The following is a 24,731-nucleotide window of genomic DNA, read 5'->3' as shown; positions in this document are numbered from 1 at the left end:
GAAGACCCGTTTGCAGAGATTTGTGTTGCAAACGTAACCTACACCCTGAGCCTGAATTACGACTTGGACAAAGCACCATTCCAGTGTATCAGAGATGAAATTCTTGGGACTCATTTTTGACAAAAAGCTGACATTTGTCCAACACATTCATCAGCTACGCACAAAGTGCACGAGAGGGCTTAACATTCTCCGCTCTCTCTCTCTCTTCTACCTCTTGGGGTGCAGACCGATGCACTCTACTCCGTTTATACCGTGCACTTGTACACTCAAAATCAGATTATGGCTCTCAGGTATATGCATCTGCCAGAAATAGCTGTCTGTTGGATTGATCCCATCCATCATCAAGCCATTCGTATTGCTACTGGTGCATTCAGAACATCGCCTGTCCAAAGTCCGTAGGTCGAAGCAAATGAACCACTCATGTCGCTTTGACGAATGCAGTTGTCTCTACAATATGCCTTCAAGCTGAAATCCATGCCAGACCACCCCCACGTGGACATCCATTTTTGAGGCATGATGGGAAAATCTTTATAACACACAACGCACTGCCATTCGGCATTCATGTTCAAGAGATACTCAATGAACTTAACATCGGTAGACAAGGTTGCTCGATCACCAAAGCAGCCCCTTCCACCCTGGCATGCGCAAACACCAGCATGTGACTTTTCGCTCAAGATTGGGATGAAGTCTAATATTCCATCTTCTGTATACCTTCAGCTGTTTCACAACACCGTGCAGAACATTATGACTTCTTGCCAGTTTACACAGGCAGCTCGAAATCAGAATCGTATGTGGGATCTGCTGCTGTTTTTCCAGATAATACCATATCAGAGCAGATACCTCTTGACTGCAGCATTTGCACTGCAGAGCTGCATGCTATAGAGTTAGCTCGAGATCACATAAGAAAACACCGATACCAACGGTGTATTATATATGCTGACTCAATAAGCGCATTACAGGCTTTATCAGCGGTATCACACACCAGTCATCCAACCATGTCCCGAATTCAGCAGATAATATACATCCTCTATGTAGGTGGATTCGATATCCGCTTCTGCTGGATCCCCAGTCACATCGGGATTAGAGGAAATGATTTGGCTGACACTGCAGCCAAATTGGCAGCCCTGATGGATAATCTTGACCTGTTAGTCCCCTATACAGACTACAGGCAAGTAATCTGTAGTAACTTAAAATCTCAGTGGCAAGGAAGTTGTTCTTGCTCAGCTCCGCATTGGACACTATCATCTGACACACTTCTTTTGGCTGAGGGCTGATGACCCTCCTAGTGCAAGCAATGCGACACCATTTTATCTGTTCAACATATTTTATGCGATTGTACCAGTTTTAGAAATCCTCGTTTTACTGCTTTTACCCATCTGACTGAGCCATATACACTCAGTCAGATTTTAAATGAAAATGTGTCAGCAGTTTTTACATTTTTAAAATTGATTAATAAATCCTTTAATATAATTGGATAGATCCCATCCACCCCAGGTGCCTTTTTTATGTTTATCCTCAACAATCTCTCCTCCTCTTTCCTCTCAGTTATTACAAAATCATCTAGCTCACTGCCAATGTTTACTTTACCTACATCATTCTCCTTCCTGAATAACTCCTCATGCGTGAATGTAGATGCAAAATACTCGTTTAGATTGTTAGCCACCTGAGCAGGATCCTCAACTGTTGAACAATCAATATCCAGTGGACCAATCTGATTCATCCCTTTCCTTCTTGAGTTTAAATAGGTAAAGAACTCTTTTCTGTTTTTCTTTGCATCCTTTGCCAAGGATTTTTCATAGTCTGCCTTTGCCTGCCTAATCTCCTTTGTGACTTGGTTACAGACCAACTTATATCTATCATAGGCTTCCATGTCACCCATTAATTTGTATTTATTCCATGCATTTTTATTCTCTGCCACATGTCTCATTAGTTCATCTGACAACCATTTAGGCCTAAACCTTGAACAATATTTCTTAGTTGGTATAAAGCCTGGTAGCTTCCAAGATTAGTTCCTTGAATGCTTCCCATTTTGAGTTTGCTGTTGGTAACATCATCAGTTGGTCCCACTGTATAGAATTTAAATACTGTCTCAGACCATCATAGTCACCTTTACGAAAACAAAAACCCTTCCCTTTACCTCTGATGGTAGTTACCTCCTTGAGTAAATCCCACTTCAACACACTGTGATCACTGCCACCTAGTGGTTCATTTATCTGCAGATTCTTAATGCATGAAAAATCACTACTGATAATCAGATCAAGAGTATTGCTCCCTCTTGTTGCCGAACAAACATGCTGATGTAGAAAACAATCATCCAATAAATCCACAAAAGCCTTGCTAGTGTGTGAGTGACCAACCCACAAATTCCAGTCAATATCTGGGAAATTAAAATCCCCCATTATAAGACTCTCTGATTTACTGGCCCACTCTATTTCTCTGTACAATATCTTATTATACTCATCAGAGTCATTAGGCCTATAGCACACTCCTACTCTCAATTTTGATTTCCCTATGCTTATGTCACACCAAACTGACTCGACACTGCCCTGTCCTTCAATGCTTCCTACTTAGAATTTGCTGTTGGTGACATCATCAGTTGGTCCCACTGTACAGAATTTAAAGAAAGCATATGAATTTTATATTCACAGTAAATTAAGTAATCAAAACAAGATGTGGACTCCTCATATGTGCTGCATTAATAAAATTAGTTTAATTTGCATTATTTTAAATCTTGGAAGTAATTATGTTTAATCAAGTTAATCCAATTTTTGCATTTTGATATTTTTATTTTGCTTTGGTTTGTCCATTGGGAAGTCAGCATCTAGTTTGCATTTTGTCTTTCAGTTTGTTTGAGTTTTTTCTAGTTATTAGGATAACCATATTTAGCATGTGTTTTCTGCTGTATTGTCTGTCGTGATTGCCTGCACATCAGAGTATTTATGATTCTGTTACTCTTAGTCAGCAGAACCATATTTGATCTCTTCACATTTTATTTCTATAATCTTATACCTGTATTCAGATGACCCTTCTAATTATATGATAAGTTTTCTCTGAGTCATTAAATCCATTTTATAATTGCTTACTTGAAAATGCTTAAATTATGTAATTTTTTTTTTAATTGAATAAAATTTAATAGTGCAGGTGTCGACCAGCTTTAAATATAATAGATTTTTTCATTTAAATAATCTCCTGGAAAAGCATTCTGCAGTAAATCTGATCTATCACCTTCTTTACTTGACATTTCTGCTCGTTTTCTTTTTTAAATAAAAGGTTAAGGTGCAATTATTTAAAAAGCATACAGAAAGTTTTATGCAGTGAAAAATAAAATTGTCACAAGTTAAAATTAATACATTTTTATTCATAACATGCTAAACCCTCTTAGAGCTACATCTGTTTTTGGCAAAAACAGCAGAAACCACAACTCCAGGCGATACTGATTGAGTTTCAAAATGCAATTGCAAATGCCAAGACAATCATGGCATTTAGTCAACCAACTCAAGTTGCACAACTGTATAAATTTGTGGTCATCTGTGACATGTACATTCACTACTACTATATAATATCGGTGTAGATACACCATAGTTTACCCATAGTAGAGAAGACTACTGGTATCCACCGAAAATAAATAACAGTAGTCTTCTCTACTAGAAAAGAGTTATTTATTTGAAGTAGTGCAATACCAGCTATCTCATTGTGAAGGCACCCACAATATGAGATACAATTAAAACGATGCCTTTACACTACATACGTAGTTCAAATTTATGGGTAAACTATGGTGCTTCTACACCGACATTATATATAGTTAATTACCTAAACCCATAAGAAATTATGCACTATGCATTTCATCTTCTAATTCACTACTACTAAATTAAATATTATTCATTACTTTTTGTTTTTTAGGGAAAACCCCAAACATGAGGTATTAAAATCTATAGTACTTAGTACTGTGCATAGGTTTCATCTTCTCACCCTTCTCTAGTAGGGTGAGAAGATGAAAGAAGATACTTTCATCTTCTTTGAGCTTCTGTAAATTGTAATTTTCAAAAAAAAAGGTATGAAGGAATGTTGTACCAAAAAATGTAAGTTGAAGGAATAAATGAGGAAGAAGAAAAGTTGGTTCTGTTAGTTTAGACTGTTTAGGAAGAGAGTGAGAATTATAGAAGTCAATTCAGAAGAACAGTGTCCATGTATCTATAGAAAACATATGCATCAGCAACAAAACGTCTATGAGACAGAGGGTGGAGAGACTCTGTTAGAGATTAGTCATTAATTAATCTTGTCATTAATTGAGGGATGGGCCACACAGGTGAATGAAACTCAGAAGTGGACCATGAGCAAAAAAAGGTTGAGAGCCACTTTTTTAGATAATGGACATGATTTCAAGGTGCAGTGTGGAATAAAGGATTCCATCCCTACAACAATAATTTCACTGATGCGATCTGAGCAAATGTTGACGTCAAAAGTTTTGAAACAGTAATTCGATGAAGGAAAAGAAATCATGCAGATCATCCCATTTTGCATTCTTGTAATGCCAAACAACATGAGGCTGAGAATGAAGTTGAATTTTCTGAGCAGTGCAAAAAGGCTACAAGAGTAGCTCATGGTGTCTTGTCAATGATATACAGTAATTTTGCTAACTGTGATAAGGAGGTGATTGTCCCCTTGTATAAGGAAATGGTGGGGACACACCTCGAGTACTGTATACAAGTCTGGAGGCTTTGTTTTAGGAAAGATGTACAGTTGCTGGAATGAGAAGGGAAACAAGATTGGTGAGGGGAACAAAGAGCTGGTGTTACCAAGAAAGGCTTAAGTTCTGCAAATTGCAGCTTATGGAGACTAGGCACGTGCGGGGTGATTAATTGAGGTGTTTAAGGCCTTGAACGGATTGAGCAAGCTCAAAGCTAATGGGATTCTTTCTCTTGCAAGGTTACTCACCTGAGGGGACATAAATTCAAATTGAGGAAAGACAATTGTACAACAGATGTTTGGAAATTTGTCTTTATTCAGCAGGTGGTTGATAGTAGGAACAAACTTCCATCTGCTGTAGTGGAGGTCAGCAACTTAAATAAGTTCAAGGCAGAACTAAACAAACATTTGGAGTGAATGGATGGGTGAAATGGGAAGGGTGTTTTTTTTATGAGCTGTTATATAAGCTTATATAACAGCTCATTTCCTTATAAGTTATAAATGGCTAATTAGAAAGGCTCTCAAGAGAAAGGAGAAGAGACTATCACCAAGTTGTGATCTGAGGTGCCTAGAGGACCATTCACCTTAAGACTGTGTACTTAGAAAGGTTGTTAGTGAGAAAAAGATCAAGTGTGTTGCCTGTATGGTTAGGATTGTCCAGTATTCTGGTGCTAAATGAACAATCTGTGTGAGGTGATTAGTAAATGCAAAAGCCTCAGCATCTCGACTAGCTGGATCTGTATGACTAGAAAATGGAAGCCAGTTGGAGTTGTGAAATTAAAATCACTGAGGAAAATTACCTCACTGTTAGGAAAGTTGGACTGGAAAAGTCCAGTTTCAGAGAGGAAGTCAGAGTTCCAAGTGATTAGTAGAGTTGGGAGAACGATACAGCAAACAGATGAATTTGACAGAATGTGTTAGAGATTTTAACACAGTGAAGACTGAAAAGAGGAGATTCCAAATTACTAAGTCTCTGACAGGGAATAACATCAGAATGGACATATGCACAAGTACCACCTTCGAAGTGAAAGTAATCACATAAGAAATAATTCGGACAACTGATATGAGCAGTGGTTGAATCTATTGATAACTGAGATTCTATCAGAAAAAGTACATGGGTTTTGGCAGACTAAGTAGAAATGGACATCACTGAGACCACATATATTTGAGTAATGAATGAGGAAGTGTTTAGATCTTTTTGCAGATAAGTTTGCACTATTAGTTTGAAAATTCATGGTGTATTCAGTAGTAAGAAAAGGTGTGGGGGGACATTCTGTATGAAGTAATGAAATTTTTCGATACGGCATACACCCATGGTAAGAATATACCCAGATCCTTGACACAAAGGGGCCTCGACAATGTCTCCCCCGCATATGCACTACTTGGACTCCCTCCAGTTAATATCTGGCAGAGCAGAGGCAGTGAAATTAAACACTAGCTGATCCGGAAGCCTCTAATAGGTTCGGTCTGGTGTATTAAATAGTGGCAGGCCTGCGAACAACGTTTTAGAGCTGTACCCTCAAAATGTAAGGAAGATTAGATCTCACCACGTCCATCATAACCTCAAGAGACATCGATCATACTGCATGAGAGAAGAGATTGGGGGGGGGGGAAGGGTATACCAGAGCTTTGCTCTGGAGACTAAACATGGGTTTTTATTATTATTAGCCATATGGTTCAAGGAAGCCTGAGGCTTATGCTGCACCAGCCAAAAAAAAAAAAAAAAAAATATATTTCTGAATTACCCCGAGAGAGAGAGAAAGAAAACAAAGGTAGAAGTAGAAGGGAATCACCAAGAAGGAGAAGAATGATGATATCCAGCTCAGAACCCTGGGTGTGCCAAGCCCATACTCACCAGATGTGAGCCCCTGGGGTTGGGTTCCACCAATTCAAGCCTCCAATAAGCAAAGTGCTGGTATTACAATGGTCGAGAGTCATCTACCACCTAGAAATGCCTGGTAACACAGAAAGGTGGAATTCCTTCATGTGGTGTGGGGCCCACGTCGCGACCCCTGCTTACATTGGTTCGCACCTGGGTGGTTAACCCACAGCGTGCTAGGTGCTGTATTTCAGGACTTGCACATGGGGTTTATACCCAGGGTACTTCAACTCTTCACTACTACTTTGGGCTCATTGCCACTGACCTCTTTAGGGATGCCTTCTCTATCATCCTCATCCTACCTGTTTCCTCCCAGTCTTTAGTCTCCCTCCCCCAACTAAATCGACCAAATACAACCCTAACAATGCTGCCAAATTCTAGTGTTCACCCCCTTATATATATATAATTTCCACTGAAATCCTAAGAAATTAGGTAGCAGGGCCTGCCAGAGTAATTAAATAATCTACTGGGTACCTGACCTGCCCCCTCGTGGCAAAGTGTGGGCAACAGTGGGTCCCAATAGTGGTGCAATGGTTAAATAGTCAGAGAAACAACAGAACATAACACTACACAACAAACCACTCCCCCATACACTTTTTAAATCTCTGGCCTCCACAGAGGCCTGTGTCACATGTACAAAGAATACAATGCAGAGATGGGGAACCCCCCCCTGGTGCCGTCAGACAAGAAACACACTTTACACTATTCACTACTACTATATTAATACAGGTAGTTCTCGACTTTGAGTTAATTCGTTCCTAGCACGCGCTCGCAAAGCAAAAACTCGTAAAGCGGGAATTTATTTCCCATAGACAAAAGGTTAAAACAGGAGTTCCATTCTCAACAATGAAAATAGTTAGCTAATTAGTTTGTTTAAACAATGATTGATTTATCGAAAGAAATGAAAATGTAGCCTGTAAAATCAAGCAAATTATAATTATAGAGAAATTATTTACAACTTACAAATGTTAAAGAATGTTTATTCTTCATCATCATCGACTAAATGCACACTCGTTGATCACTCATTATTGGCTCAGCACTTGTTGGTTTGTTGCACAAGGAGTAGTATTCTACAGAAATGTTCCAAGAGGCATTTGTTTCCAAGATAATCTTCTCTTTTAATTATAAATTTCACAATTGCATGCAAAAGCATTTTTTAAACGGCACACACAAATTGCAACTAACATGATTAGCGTGGAGTAACAAGTTTATGAAGCTTAAAATAAAAGGAATGAAGAGAAGATTTTGAAAATTTGTTTTTTTTATATGATTGAAGATGTCAGTAAAGGGCAAACATATTTCACCATAATAATGTAAAAAACCACACAATTCCTATCGGTATTTTTGCAAATGCAAGAAGATCCAGTTTACTACCCGTTTATAACTGCTTGCAGTAACAGAAAAGCCCAATAAACTGGAAAGTGCTTTTATTGTTTTTGTTTTTATTGTTTTATGTTTTTATTGTTTTTATTTTTTTATGGTCGTGACCTCCAGATATGTGCTTTAGAAAAATATCACAAAGGCGTTTAAAATTGATTCTTATAATGGAACATATGATAATGATGAAAGTGTAGTGCATTTTAATGATTTGAATTGGTAACTAATACAATTTACAAACCACGCTCAACCTTTTATATGGCCTTAAGGTCATGCTCATGACCTTAAAAATGACATTTTTGAGAGATAAATAGCTTAGTTATACAGTGAAAATTTCATCTTCCGAGACCTTGAAATGAATTTAAAAAAAAAAAAAAAAAAAAAAACACAATGTATTACTGGGTTCACATTATGATATTTTAACGATACGATAGTGTCTCTGGAACTGATTAATATCGTGAAACAGGGTACACTGTATTGTATAGCTATGCACGTGGTTTGGAATGCAGTATTTATGAATGTTTAACATTCATTTTTTGCAATTAATGTTCATATTTTTGATTTTGTTGATACTTGGGAAAAAAAACTCGTAAACCTGGGAACTTGTAAAGCGAGAATTGCCTGTATAGTATTAGCATATTCAAGACTGCAAACGATCCAGAAACTTAATGTCTAAAGAGAAATGTTAATTAAATAAATATATTAAATGTACCAGATGTTAACCAAACTCTTTAGTTTGTTTGGCATGAATGCATATCAATGCTTAAATCTGAGACTATCGCTACAGTTTTCATCCTGTGCAATAAAATAAATACACTTAAAAAAACAACTAAAGGTCACGCAAAGCATATAGAAAAGAATATAATATGGAATCTCCCTCCCCATTTAATTTCTGATTTCATAAGCTCATCAGATTTGGATAATAGATGGATCACATGTTTGCTTCTGAACACCTAGTAGCACTTTTGATTGTATCCACAATTTGAAAATTTGTGGATAATTATTTATAGTACAATAAAATAAGGACTGACAGGCAGAAGGGAAAAAAAAAAAAAAGAAATGAACTTTTTTGGATTTAGGATGAAAATAATTCAATGGACTATACTCAGTTTAGGGTAAACAGCAAAGCACCCAGCACTCACAAAAAAACAATTATGATATATATATATATATATATATATATATATATATATATATATATATATTTTTTTTTTTTTAATCAACTACATGTTTATGCAAAACAACTTTTACAGCTATGACAAAAATCAAATCAAATCAAATCACAGGAATTAACTGATTACATCTTGTGCTCTACATCTTGCAGAAATTTCTTTAAATCCAAGGATCAAAAATTTAATGGGTGAGAAGGGATAATAATCCCATTGTTATTTCCTGCTCAAATTATTATACTGTTATTTAATCGCTTTAAAAAATATATTACTTTTAGTATTCATCTTGTTATTTGTAATTAGGGAAATTAATGAATATGAAAAAATTATTTCATGAAAAACTATTGCATATTTTTTATTTGTTGACTGAATTTAATAAATGTCAATAAAATAAAAAAAATATTTACAATAATTTTTCTCATCTCTTGTAGGAAAAAAAAAAAAAAACTGCTGGCCTGCAATATATTTTAGGATGAAAACCACTTCTCTAAATCTCAAGGAATAACTATCTAGAGCAGTGGTGTTCTAATTGCAGATCCTGATAGTATTTCTCCAGTTGTTTCAAAACCTTTTCTCCTGTTCTGTCACTATTTTACACTTAGTTATTATTCTAGTGTTTTTCCATCTGCTTGGAAATTTGGTCATATCCAGCCAATTCCTAAAAACAGCGACCAACCCCTTCCATTAAATTACTGTCCCACTGAACTTGGCTCTACTCCTTCCAAAGTAATGGAAAAATCCATAAACTGCTAGCTCCCAAACCATCTCAAAACTTCTTCTGATTTGTCCATAGATGTTACCCATCACCCCAGGGTCCTGAGCTGGATCGATCACACTCTCACTCTCTCTCTCTCTCTCTAAGGGTAACTAAGATTTTTTTTTTTTTGCCTCGTGAAGCAAAAGCCTTAGGCTTCCTTGCACCATATGGCTAACGATATTAATAATTAATGAAGTATTACTTCGAGAACAACACAGCACTACCCACCAAGCCATAAGGAAGATAGATAAGTGGTATACCCCACGCAACCTAAGCGAGGAGCCCTACCGCCCAGAAGGCACAAGAAACGAAGCTAGAAAGATGGGCAAAAAAGACACTCCATGGCAGACACTACAATGACCTCCAAGATCACATCAATAACATTGCTTCCAATGCATGGCTCACAGGCAGGACCCTCTTCCCCGAGACTGAAGGATTCACGCTGGCCATACAAGACCAGGTAATCAACACTAGAAACTATAGAAAATATATCTCAAAGGAACCCGGAATGTCAGATGACTCATGCTGACGATGCCACCTGGCCTCAGAAACGATCCAACACATCACCGCGGGGTGCAAGGTGATCACCCAGACTGAGTACGCTCACAGACACGACCAGGTAGCCAGGATAATACATCAGAAGCTAGCGAGGAAATACCAGTTGACCAAAGAAAGTGTACCATACTACAAGTACAAACCCTAGGCAGTACTAGAGACTCCAACCCACAAGCTGTACTGCCAACGTGCCAAAATAATGGATAAGATCACGCAACAACAGACCAGTCATAACCCTTGTGGATAAGAAGGAAAAGGCTACTTATCTGATTGACATAGCGGTGCCCAACACTAGCAATGTCCAGAAAACCCATGAGGGAAAAATTAGGAAGTATACGAACCCAAGCCATGAGGTCAAGGAGATGTGGCATATGCAAGAAGTATCGACCATCCTGATCATCGTGTCAACCAACGTTATGGTGGTTGACAAGATGATCGGGATGGTCGATACTTCTAAAAAGACACTACATAGCAGCCTAGAAGCAATAGGTCTCCCAGAGAATACCCACAAGGAACTCCAGAAAGTCACAATCCTGAACACCTGTAGGATAGTCAGAGATTCCTCATCCAACGGTAAGACCAGACTTTACAACCACCCTGTGTACTTGGTAGCAGTACCAGTCATGGAGTGGAATCCCACAATCAGGGAGAATTAATACAACAACAACAATAATATTCACATAGATAAAATTGCTTCCAATGCATGGCTTACAAGTGGGACACTCTTCCCCGAGACTTAAAGATTTATGCTTGCCATCCAAGACCAGGTAATCAACACTAGAAACTATAGAAAACACATTGCCAAGGCACCCGGAGTGTCCGATGAGACATGTCAACGATACCACCTGGCCTCAGAAATGATCCAACACATCACTGCAGGATGCAAGGTGATCACTTGTAGATACGACCAGGTAGCCAGGATAATACATCAGAAGCCAGTGTACCGTACTATAAGTACAAACCCCAGGCAGTACTAGAGACCTCAACCCACAAGCTGTACTGCCACCATGCAATAATAATGGATAAGACAATCTCACACAACAGACTGGACATAACCCTTGTGGACAAGAAGGAAAAGGCTACCTATCTGATTGACATAACTGTATCCAATGCTGGCAACCTGCACAAAACCTATAAGGAAAAAAAATCGGAAAGTACACAAACCTAAGACAGGAGATCGAAGAGATGTGGCATATGCAACAAGTAACGACTATCCTGATCATCGTGTCAATCACTGGTATAGTACCAAAGACAACATAACAGCCTAGCAGCAATAGGTCTCCCAGCAAACACCTACAAGGAACTCCAGAAAGTTGCAATCCTGAAACCCTGTAGGATAATCAGAGAGTTCCTCAACCAACAGTAAATAACAACCACCTTGTGTACTTGGTAGCAATACCTGTCACGAGGTGGAAACCCCAATCAGGGATTTTCACCTCGTGAGAAATAATATAAAACAGAGAAATAATATAAAGAGGTGCCTCCGTAGCCAGGTGGGCAGGAGCAGTACTAAGTAGCACACGCTTCTTGATTAGACAGCTGTTCGAGCCTGTGACCACCAAATATGGATGATGCAGAAGGTCAGGGAATGACCACTGCATATCCCCAGCCCGGATAAAGGGTGAGGGTTGGCGTCAGGAAGGGCATCCGGCTGCAAAAATTTCATGCCAAAACAATAAAAATGCTGACCCCATATATAATTGGAAAAAGCGATGGGAAAAAAAAAAAAAAAAGGGAAATAATATAAAGAATAATAATATAGGGAGAATTCAATGTAAAATTCTGGTGAAACACAAGAAGTTGCTGTTGAAATTTCCATGGCTTTAAATTGTCTTCTAAAAAAAAAAAAAAAAAAAAAAAGAAACTGTCAACTGATCTTATGGGTTGACAATTTTTTTTTTTTTTTTTTTGCAACTGGGTATCCAGTTTTCTCTCTGACCACTTGCTGCAGGTGATGGTATATGGCTCTCTGTCTGCTAATTTCCCATTAATGCTGGTGTTCCCCAAGGTTCAGTTCTTTCTCCCACCCTTTTTCTCTTGTATATTAATGACCTTCCATTGCATTCCACCTATCAGTTTGAGAAACACTGCCCCACATAATTAGTTTCATTTTCTTCAATAATAATAATAATTAAAAAAAAAAAAAAAAAAGTAAACTGCAGCCATTATCAATCTACTGCAGGATGGTGGAAGACTCCTCAACATTTCATGTTGAGGGAAATGGACCATAATCTGCCACACTGGTTCAGTGCGGGTTGGCAGTTTGACCATATTTAGCACTCAGGAGCTTGAACCCCAGTCTACTCAAAGAGTGGGTGCTATTGCACTCCAGCTCCTGACCGCTCAGCTATCCACCATCAATTCCTTAAATGCTGATTTCCAGATAATTCTCTAATAGGGTAAAGATAACTTAGTTAATTTCAATCCTCCTAAAACTTAGTCCTGCTTTATAATTCACAAAAAGGATTGTACCACTCATATGCTTATCTTTAATGAACTTATATTCCTAGACAAGCTCTCATATCTCTATTAGGGATTATCCTGACTTTTAATCTCTGTTGGCACATCACAAATATTGCTTCTACTGCATCTGATAAAACTAGGATCTCTTTCACACTCAGTGTTACTTTTCTTTTAAACAATTACTCACTCTATACAAATCTCAAATTTGCCCTACCATGAAATACTGTTCCCCACATCTGGGATATTGCACCCAAAACCTCTTTCAGGCTTCCGAATTTCATTCAAAAGAGGGTAGGTTAATTAATGGCCAATCTCTTACAAATTCTCTCCACTCTGTCTCGTACATGTTTCTACTGCATGCTTTTTCTATAGATATTTCAAAGGGCACTGTCCTTCTGAATTGGCATCTATAATTCCCACCGATCTCTCTCTTCCCCCATTCCAAACCAGTCTGAATATATGTGCCGCCACAACCAGACAATATCTATTTACTTTCAAACTCACAGGTCCAACTTTACTTCTTATTTATTCCTTCAACTTCTGTTTACTGGAACAACATTCCTTCAATTTATTTCTTGAAAATTACAATGTACAGAAATCAAAGTCTAATGTACTTTATTCCTCTTTGCTTTGGTTTTGTTTAGTTTTTATATTTTGGCAGGGCTCTGCTCATCAACTATAAGTATCTTTATTCCAATTCTTATATTTCTCTCCTTCAGTAATAAGATAATATCCTTGTAAATACTAACACTGATACAGGAACACCAAGAATGGGCCCACAGAAGGGAATCAACAGAGGATAACAGTAACTAAGATAAATTTCCTAAGATATATTGCTGGACATAATATCAGATAAGAAAAAAAATCTAGCCATACTGATTGTAATAAAACATGATATAATTTTGACTAAAATGATTACTTATAGAACTAAATGAACTGAACAAGACAATCCTAGATAACTATGAAAGGAAATATCATACAAACCAAAAGGAAGTGGGTGCATATAATGTTAATTTGGTGAGCATGAGATCAAAACAAGCCAAAAACTATGAAAGGAAGAAGTCATCAGACATATACTTTAATATCTAGTAGTAATATCTTATTTCTGAAATAATTCTGTATAAAACTTAAAGCAACCTATTCTATTATATCATAAGATTAAATATGCTTACATATTAGTAAGCACCATACAGGCCTTCACTTTAAAAATGTAATCAGTAAAATATTGTTCATCATAATGACTAGTTTTCTGGCATCAAAATGGAATACATGGTAATTTAACTATCATCTTTGTAATATGGTTGCATGTTTTTCACTATTACTGCCAATATGTTGGTGTTAGCTGTGGATATATAATATACCTATAACCTAAATTTATATTTATTATAAATCTAGGCAACAGGTTTATTTAATGTAACCAACTCTACAACATTTTCTTACGTTGCATCATTCCCTACACATGTAATTTAATTAAATGATTTTGGGCCAACAAGAAAATATCAAGTTCCAGTTTCCTAATCCAGGCTTTCTTCAACAAGTGTGTAGATATTTGATCAAGTAAAACCCAATTGTATTTAAATTGCTTAAAATTTTCTAATGTACACAAATTTAAATAATTTAAGCAAGTTTTGCAAAAAGGCCTCACTGTCTCTACAACCTTTTAGCATTAGCAGAGGTATTTGATGCAAGAAAGCAAGCTTATGCAGCATCAGCCAAAAAAAAAAAAAATAAAAAAATAAAAAAAAAAAATAAAAAATAACCACTTCCACTTCACCCCTCTGTTCGTTCGAAATACCTGTCCAGCTGAGCCTTAAACTTATTTAGGCTATCAACTTCCACGACAAGGGATGGAAGTCTGTTCCACCTACCAACCACCCGCTGGCTAAAGGCAAATTTCCGCACATCTATCCTACATCTGTCTTTCCTCAATTTGAATTTATGCCCTCTCAGGTGATTATTCTGAGCAAGAGGAAGAATCCCATCAGCATTGAGCATGCTCAAACCATTCAAGGCTTTGTACACCTCTATCAGATCACCTCCCTGGTGCCTAGTCTCCAGACACTGTAATTCGCAAAACTTAAGCCTTTCTTCGTAAGAGCACCCCTTTGTTCCATTCACTAGTCTTGTTGCCCTTCTCTGTACTCGTTCCAGCAGCTCTACATCCTTCTTGAAATGAGGCCTCCAGGCCTGTATACGGTACTCTAGGTGTGGCCTGACCATTGCCTTATACAAGGGAATAATCACCTCCTTATCCCTGCTAGAAAAATTCCTATATATCATTGACAATACACCATGAGCTACTCTTGCAGCCCATCTGCACTGCTCAGAGAACTTCATATCTGCCTGCACAACCTCCCCCAGGTCAGTTTCATTCTCTACCACTGTCAGTGTAGTACCACAGAGTTGATACGTTGCTCTGGGGTTGCTGTTTCCCATATGTAGTACTTTACATTTGTCAATGTTAAACTTCATTTGCCACCTCTCAGCCCATCTGCTCAACCTTTCCAGATCCTGTTGCAGCAGCATAGTGTCAGTAGTGTCCTTGACAACCCTGCCAACCTTCGTATCTCTGCAAACTTGGACATTAAGCTTGATATATCATCATCAATATCATTTATAAATACAGAAAACAATAAAGGACCCAATACTGAACCCTGAGGGACTCCACTAATAACATTAGTCCACGATGAGCAGTGTCCATTGATTACCACTCTCTGTGGTAATCAATGGACACTGCCACTCTCATGGGTACCACCCCTTTATCCATAGCAGCAATTTGCCTCCAATGCCACACTGCTCCAATTTGTGCAGCAGTCTTCCATGTGCAACAGTATCAAAAGCCTTTCTAAGATCCAAGTATATAATATCAAAGTTATTCCCTGCATCCAGTTCTTTTGTGACTGCATCATAGTATCCAATCAAATTGGTCAGGCAAGACTTCGCCTTAACAAAACCATGCTGTGTCCGAGCTATAACTGAAGTCTTGTCTAAATGATCCTGCAGTGCTTCTTTAACTAGTGCCTCCATTAATTTTCCGGGAACAGAAGTTAAACTCACAGGTCTATAATTACTTGTGTCAGCCTTTGATCCTCCTTTGTGAATTGGGGTCACATTTGCACATCTCCAGTCCATGGGTACGTCCCCTGAGTCCAATTTTATTCCCTCTATTTGAATAACTTCTGAATGGATTAAGTAGCACTGGAAAAATGATACTGTCCCTGAAAAAACAGGATGGTTGATCATTTTATTACATGCAGCAAATAAATAACATAAAACAATACAATTTTTCCTTTTTACTCTTTCAGCTGGGACCCTGTAATGTTATTTTGGGGCCTGGGCAAAGTTAGTTTTTGGGGGGGGGGGGTTCTGTTTCTTTTGTTAAACTATGTCATAGCTCTTTAATTAAGAAACATTTGTGAAACCGTTCTATGTCAGAACCCAGACATTCAACCATATTTTACACGGCCTGCTTCCAAAATGACAAGTTTAGAAACTATGCATGTTCCTACATTTCTTTAATTAACTATAGGGGATAAGATACTGATGGGGATTTCATAACCCTAATAGCGGGGAAAGAAATTACCTCATGTGAGGGAAGCCTTCTGTGTTCCATATCCTGCTCTGTTTACATTTGTTTGTTTTTTTTTTGTAAACACAGCAGTAGAATTACAGAATGTAAAAAAAAAAAAAAAAAATCATGGGGAAGGATTTAGCCCTCCCCTGCCCCTGTCCCAGTGGGTGGCACTTTCTCCCTGACACTGAAGGTTAGCTACAATTTTTATCACGTAAGCATCTAGATTTATTTCGAAAGTGTTTTTAGTTACACAGTAGTCATTACTGACAAATAAATACAAGGAAATCTATCCCGTACGACTAAGGCCAGAGGCGATATTCATAAGGGCGACGCTCGTAGGTTTTAACTGAAAAGGATGCGAACATAGCAAGCCACAACAGAGATTGGATGATACCATTTAAAATGCAATTTAACGAACCGACATTAAAACGGATCATGAAATGAAATGAAATATCAAGATGTACGAACATATTATGTGATAGTACCATTCTGTGACTGTTCATTGAGTTGTGATTGTACAACGATATATCCTCGTAAAGACAGGGCTAAGAAAAACACCAGATTCCACACATCCATCCATTTCAGAATCATTGTGTGATATTTAAGGATCAAAACTATTTTTTTTTTAAATTAATATGTTACCGAGATGATAAGTAAGTACAATTTAAAAGAGATATGAAAACAGTATTTTTTTAACATCATAAGTTCATTAATTTAATACTTTGTTCTAGTTCTAGTATTTTCATTAGTTATATAAGAAATAAAGTAAGACAATGAAAGAATCCTTAAACAAAACTAAAACAAGGAACCCACCGCCATCAAAAGTATAATAGAATTTCTCACTTTCCTTATCTTTTTTATATTTTAACCACATGGTCCCGTTTGAGGATATGAATTCGTTTACAGTCACAGAAGCTTGCGTCATTTGACACGTTATTAATCGGGATGGGAATTTTTCATTGTTTCCAACTTAAAAAAATCAATAAATATTTAGTACAAACTTTCTGCACAAGAAGAGCAAAAAAAAAAAAGTGCATTGCAGCATTACATTTTGTTTTCATATGATAGACACCTAGCAGATTGCCACAGAGTAGTACTGCTCTGTGGATTATGGTGTTTATAAAAAACGAGACAGTTATTTCTTAACTCATATATTTGTGTTACTACCTTTTCAATGAAAAATAATTATTACTGATTCCAAAATAAATATTAATTTAAATACTGTTTTGCAAACGCGCTTCACTAAGATTCAAAACAACATTTATTTTTTAATGTTGTTTTGCGCATGCGTGGTTCACCGCAAGGAAAATTTCTTTTCATGAAATGCAGCGGTTGAAAAATATCGAAAATTCATTTACGTGATGTACATACAATCGTTAAGGTGATATAAAGGAAAAGATAAATGCGGCGTGAAAATATTATTTAACTTCAAACCTTGAACTTTTGTACTAAATAAGAATCGCAAAATTGAAAATAAACTGCTGATAAATAATTACTAGTAGCAGTTGTCCTCTAAACCACGTTTGTAAACGAAGTCTTAAGGGGGTAAAAAAAACATCTTTATTAAAAATATGGCTCCAATACCCTCGTTAGAGGTAAGTACAGCACAGACCTTCCAAAATGCCACCAATTATATAAGATAAAGTCCATTTATTGTCATGTTTCATAACACTGCTCATATAATGTGTATTGCAACGCAATGCACATTATATTATTATTATTTTTATTACCATTAGCCATATGGTACAGGGAAGCCTGAGGCTTTTGGTGCACCAGCAAAAAAAAAAAAAAAAAACTTACCCTGAGAGAGAGAAGTAGAAGAGAATCAACAAGGAAGAGAAGAATGATGATATCCAGCTCAGGACTGGGTGTGCCAAGCCCATACTCACCAGATGTGAGCCTCTGGTGTTCCACGTGTTATTACTGCATGCATACCAGGAACATTGAAATAGAGCATGTTGGCTAACTGGCCACCAACGAAGTGTTATTATTATTATTATTAGCCATACGGTGCAAGGAAGCCTGAGGCTTATGCAGCATCAGCCAAAAAAAAAAAATTCTAAGTTACCCTGAGAGAGACAAAAGTCTCTCTCAGGGTAACTTAGAATTTTGGGTAACTCTCTCTCTAGTCTCTACCCTGTTACCCTGAGAGAGTCTAGTCTCTCTCAGGGTAACTCAGACAAAAGGGAATCACCAAGAAAGAGAAGAATGATGATATCCAGCTCAGGACCGTGGGTGTGCCTAGCCCATACTCACCAGATGTGAGCCTCTGGTGTTATATGACGAAAACATAGTTTAGACTACGTGAAACACTAGGAGACCATGATTCCCATATTTGACAGAATTAGTAATAATGTTAATATAAGCAGTGGTACTAAATGCAGGTTCTCCATCTGTATCAAAATCTTTATTATGAACAGGACGAGTAGCACACTCAGCACCACTGAAGATGAAAAAGGTTTTAATATATTAATGTTAGCTCTGCAGAGTAGTAACTTATCTTACTACTCTGTGGTTAGCACAACAGTATAATTAAACAGTACAGATAATGGCAACAGTGTAGTTAGACAGCAAATGGGGTACTTTCAATAAGATACAAGAATTTTGGAAATTAAGAAGTAATCCTTATGCTGTACAAATCAGTGGTCTGAACACATCTTGAATATTCTATGCCACTTCATTGCAATTGAAGCAAAACTTTGTTGTGCATCACATTGCCATTTTAAAACGAATTATTAGTTGTATTTAGCCATATTTTTTTGGAATGAAGTGTTCCTGATCTGTGAGAGGGCAATATCTGCTCAACATTGTTTTATAAATCAATGATGTGATTATTATCAATTTGCCCCCCCCCCCAGATATATAGTTGCCAGAAGAGGAAAAAAATTGTAGGACACAAAAAGCCAAGATACTTACTTTATTTTACTTTACTTTATCCACACCGTTTGTCCCAGTTAGGGGTCAGTGACATGGATGGAATGGTTCCATTTAGTATGGTTGGCACAGTCTACTCAAGTGAGCCTTAGTTCCTGTATATCTTGCTGTACTCTGCTCTTGATTGTCATCTTCGGCCTGCCTCTCCTCCTTTGACCCGGAACTGGGCAGCTAAGCACCTGCTTGGTAATGGGGGTAAACTCACGGCACTGGAAGTGTCCCACCATCTAAGTCTGTTCTCCCCAATCTTCAAGTTGATGGGTGCAGTTTTTATCTCCTGTCTCACATCTTTATTCCACCTTTTATCTCTCAGGGTTATTCCCAAACTCCACCTTAGCATTCTCATTTCTGCTGACGTTAAAGCTCGTTCTTCTTTTCTTCTGACAGCCCAGCACTCCAAGCCATATAACATACATGATCTTATCACCTGTTTGTAAATTTTTGATTTCAGTTTAGTTGACATCTTGTCTTTCAAAACACCATATATTTCCTGTTACTTGGCCCATCCAGATTTTATTTGGCCAGACGTCCTGTTCACAGCTGCCATTTGTGTCTAGCATAACCAAAAAAAGCAAAAATCTAAGTAAATAATATGTTTCCTTTAAAAGCAACCCATTGAACTGTTTTGAAATCAAAACCCAGCAAAAAACATTTTATTAAATTTATTTTTGACTTTAACTGCAGTTAAAATAATTATATTAATCTAAAAATGCATAAAATAACCATTTTTCTAGAGATATCTTTATAGCCAGCCAAGATGTTGTATTCCCCCCCCCCCCCTCCAGCATAAATAGATTAATTGGCATACAGAATCAAAAGCTTACTGAATTCCACCTCCTAATTCATTGAAATACTCTTGATTGGAAATTCTGATCTACATGGAATTTAGCTACATACAAGGGGGGTATCAAAAAGTTTGTACCCTGACCTAGATAAAACAAAGATGCAGTTTTTAATATAAATTGTCTACATATTCAATAGCTAACATGTGAAATTTCATTCCTGTAGGTGATCGTATACCAGAGGTGGAGCCCGGAATCTGAGGAAGGATGCTATAGTTGACAAAGTGGAGTATTCAGCAGTGATCAAGTTCCTGTATTTGCAGGGCAAGAAAGCTCAGGAAATTGATGAAGAAATGAAAGCTGTGATATGGGCAGAATTATCCATCCAGTGACACTAAAAAAGTGGAAACAGGAGTTCCAGTGTGGTCGTACAAGTGTCTTTGATGAGCCAAGAGAAGGAATGCCATCAAGATCCACAGACAGCAAGATGGTTGCAAAAAGTTGAGCAACTTGTGCTGAGTGACAGACACATAATTTCATCGCAAATGCAGTGGGAATTAGTTATGGGTCTGCCCACAGCATTTTACATTGACCATCTGCACATGTCTAAGGATCTCCACACGATGGTTTCCAAGATTGCTGACGCCTTTGCAGAAGCAATGTCGAATGCAATGTTCTTGCCAACTGTTGGATTTGTGTGCGGCTTCGAACTACTGCAGTACCAACCCTATTCTCCTGACCTAGCACCATCAGACTTCTTGTTTCGAGAAATGAAGAAACTATTGCATGGATGCCACTTTGATTCATTTCAGGAAGTCATCAATGAAATGGAATTGTGGTTTCACGCAAAAAGTGAGGACTTCTATGATCAATGCAATAAACAACTGATCCATAGATGAAAGAAACGTGTTACTATACATGGAGAGCACAGAAAAAGATTAAAGTTCCTGTGAAGTTTCACCTTTCTAGGGCTATTATTTCTAGGTAAGGGTACAAGCTTTTTGATACCCCCTCATACATTCCAGGCTTCTCAAAAAATTTTACATGGCATTTGTGTTATCCGGATATACAATAAACAGTACAGTGCTCTGTACAATAAAGATTTTTCTTGGACATTTGTCTGTGATGGCTGTCTTTTGGAATCTAAAATATTACTGAAGTTGCTATTCAGGTTCCAGTTATTAGTTAAGTGCACTGATTTTTGGCAATGTTTCAACCAAAGGTGCAACCATATCCTTTGCTTGCTCCTACACATTGGTATAACTGTTAGTGTGTGACCATTAGGTACAATCCTATGCTGAAATTGGTACAATACTATGCTGAAAGTAATAACCAAGGTGCAAAATAACATAAAGAGGTTAGGTGTGCTGCCCACATTATATAGAGGAATGGCCAACATTCTGTCTTACTTTTCAATAATAAGTGGTACTGTAATCAGCCAGTGCAGTATCATTGCTTTGCTTATGGAGCCTTGAAGTGGCAAAACTATGTATGGTCTTCAGAGCAAAGCTCTTGCAGTTCCCTTTCTTTTCTGTCATGCAGTATGAATTATGCCTTTTGACACTGTGGCAGATATCATGTCATAATCCCAAAAGGCATAACTTATGTAAGGAATTATTGAATCTCACTTTGAGTGCATCGTGATGAGATTCAACATTCCTTATATATATTAAGAGTGCAGCTATAAAACAGTTTATACAGGCCACATTCTTGATAGTCCATTGAATCACCTATTGGTAATGTTTTAAGTGGCATCCAGATCAGGTGGTATATATCTTCTACTTTTATTTTGCCAGTTGTCACTAGAGGACCCTGAGTAGTTTTGTATGGGTATATTTTGCATTCCTGACAAAAGCCCACACGGAAAATTGCTCCCACGGAAGAATGCTCACATTATTTTTAGTTTACAAAAAACAAATTATTTCATATTTCAAAACACAACAAAATGTTGAATTTATATATTTTATTTCTACTTCTATATGATGTATTTTAATATAACTTTTAATATAAAACTTTTGATTTTAATATAAAATAGAATATTTGGATGTAAATGTTTGTAAGGGAAATTACAGGAAATAAAATTCTCTGGTTTTATTGCAACTAAAGCCTTTTATTTTTTTTTATAAAAATAAATTATATTTTTCTCTGTCTTACAAAATGAACAGTCAACATTCTTTGGTTTTTTATCAACAAACAACTAATTCAAATATATTTCAGTGATTTATTTATTTGTCAAGGATTTGAATAGAATTTTCATTACTGTAAATTAGCCAATCTCTGCAAGTATTTTAGTTTGTTTTCTACCTGCTCATATTTCTGGCAACTAAGTCATGCAGTGCACCATATCTTCTGCTTTTCACCTCTAAACGATCTGCCTGTGCATTAGCCAGTGTCAATCTGTGGCAAGCCAGGTCCCTCTTCAGTCCATCAGGTGTGGATGATCCAGACAGAATTCTGGTTTTAGTTGATAAAGAACTCTTTGTTGAATTGAACAAAAATACAATTTATGGAGATGGTACCTTTGATAAAGTTCCAAACATGTTTTACCAACTGTATACGTGGCATGCCAAGGTGGGGAATATACATTTTGTTACAGAAAAAGAACTTGGATTCTTATAATAGAACGTTTGAAATCATGAAGCTGTTGGTTCCAAATCTGGTGCCTCAAAAGGTTTTAGTGGATTTTGAGAAGGCTTGCATGATTGCAGTGAGGATTGCCTTTCCACACACTGAGGTCAAATGATGCTATTTCCATCTGTGTCCAGCTATTTCGGGAAATTTTTCCATCCAGCTATTTCAGGAAATTTAGCAACGTTGGCTTGAAGACTGAATTTGAAACTGATATAAATATAAGACTCAGGTTGAAGTTTCTTGCTGCATTAACCTTTGTCCCAGTCCATGATGTGAGGAGGTCTTTGATGAGCTTGCCGCCCCATTTCCAGATGCAGATAGCTATAATGAGGTGCTCATGTACTTCTTTTCCACATACATTGAGGGTGCAGCAGGTAGAGATCCCCAGTTTCCAATAAGAATATGGAATCATCATGATGCAGCTCTTGAACGGTCTGGTGCACTATGGCCATAGTTGCCGATGTGTCTAATAAATCCCTAAACCAACAACTTGAATAGTCACCTAAAACTACAAACTGCTGTGAAGGATTTCACAATGCACTTAATTCCCTATTCAAGTGCAGTCATCCCAGCTTGTGGTTTTTGTTTGATGGACTGAAGAGAGAGAGAGAGACCTGGCTTGCCACAGATTGACACTGGCTAATGCACAAGCAAGTCATCTAGAGGTGAAAAAAAGAAGATATGATGCACTGCATTACTTGGTTGGCACTTTTGTGCAGGAATATGAGCAGGTAGAAAACAAACTGAAATATTGCAGAGATTGGCTAACTTACAGTAATGAAAATTCTATTCAAATCCTTTGACAAATAAATAAATCACTGAAATATGGGCGCCTCCATAACCAGTTGGGCAGGAGCGGCAGTGCGTAGCACACTCTTCTTGATTAGACCAGGGTTCGAGCCCATGACCACCAAATACGGAGGATGTGGAAAGGTCAGGGAATGACCACCGCATATCCCTGGAATAATATGGCCTTAGTTGCTAATGCTCCTTAAAAAAAACCAAATAAAAATAAATAACAACGGAAATATGTCTGAATTAGTTGTTTGTTGATAAAAAACCAAAGAGTGTTGACTGTTCACTTTGTAAGACAGAGAAAAAAATAATTTATTTTTATAAATAAAATAAAAGGCTTTAGTTGCAATAAAACCAGAGAATTTTATATCCTGTAATTTCCCTTCCAACATTTACATTCAAATATTGTATTTTATATTAAAATCAAAAATTTTATATCAAAAGTTATATTAAAAAAAATCATATAGAAGTAGAAATAAAATATACAAATTCAACATTTTGTTGCGTTTTGAAATGTGAAATAATTTGTTTTTTGTAAACTTAAAATAATGTTAGAATTCTTCCGTGTGAACATTTTTATATGTGAGCATTTATCTGTGTAGGTATTTTTCATGTGAACATTTATGACAGTGGGGTTTTTTTGTGCGGAATTTTTGTGTGGGCTTTTTTTCATGTGCACATTTATCTGGTCACCATATTTTGCATTGTAAGATAAGGCACATCTAAAAATGGAGGAACATATGGTATTAAACTTTTAGATGTGTCTAAGCCATATGTAGACATTTCATACAATGTGCCCTCCTCTCCATCTTTGGCTATATCAGTGCATCATTTCATTTCATCAAATCAAACTACTGGATTTATATTATCTGTTTTTTGTCAGAAAAAAAAAATGAAAAAAAAAAAGAAATGTCAAACAATGTCTTAAAATGATTGCATAGGTTTCTGTTATTTAATTTAACTTTAAAATTGTTTACTTGTCTGGTTGTAAAACCCATTTTTATGAATTCCTCTTTCTGGTTTTTTTTTTTTTTTTTTTTTTGAAACAGCATTACACAGTTTTATGTTCTCTATCTGCTTACTACTTGACTGAGAGATGCATTCAACTTCATTTTATTTTCCGAATTAA

At 37.0% G+C, this 24,731-nt stretch overlaps 2 protein-coding genes across 3 annotated transcripts in view; one reads left to right on the top strand and one right to left on the bottom strand.

Moving 5' to 3' along the window:
- Window positions 1-17,449, bottom strand: part of LOC150087431 (serine/threonine-protein kinase Sgk2-like) — a 268,124-nt gene extending 250,675 nt beyond the window's left edge. The window contains exon 1 of one of the 2 annotated variants that reach the window (XM_090372067.1): window positions 17,274-17,449. The gene's annotated coding sequence lies outside the window, so the exon portion shown is untranslated. The remainder of the gene's footprint in view (window positions 1-17,273) is intronic. The other variant, XM_090372068.1, reaches the window with a different exon arrangement.
- Window positions 17,450-17,799: 350 nt separating this feature from the next.
- The window catches only part of IFT52 (intraflagellar transport 52), a 197,674-nt gene continuing 190,742 nt past the window's right edge, over window positions 17,800-24,731 (top strand). The window contains exon 1 of the mRNA XM_090372064.1: window positions 17,800-18,055. Within this exon, the coding sequence (XP_090228190.1) occupies window positions 18,032-18,055 (24 nt within the window). The 5' untranslated portion in view covers window positions 17,800-18,031. The remainder of the gene's footprint in view (window positions 18,056-24,731) is intronic.

Source organism: Mastigoproctus giganteus, chromosome 4 (genome assembly GCF_048544385.1).
Source record: "Mastigoproctus giganteus isolate SK-2022 chromosome 4, ASM4854438v1, whole genome shotgun sequence".
Taxonomy (NCBI): Eukaryota; Metazoa; Arthropoda; class Arachnida; order Uropygi; family Thelyphonidae; genus Mastigoproctus; species Mastigoproctus giganteus.
The sequence above is the reverse complement of the archived record's forward strand: the minus strand, read 5'-3'. Positions and strand labels throughout refer to the sequence as shown.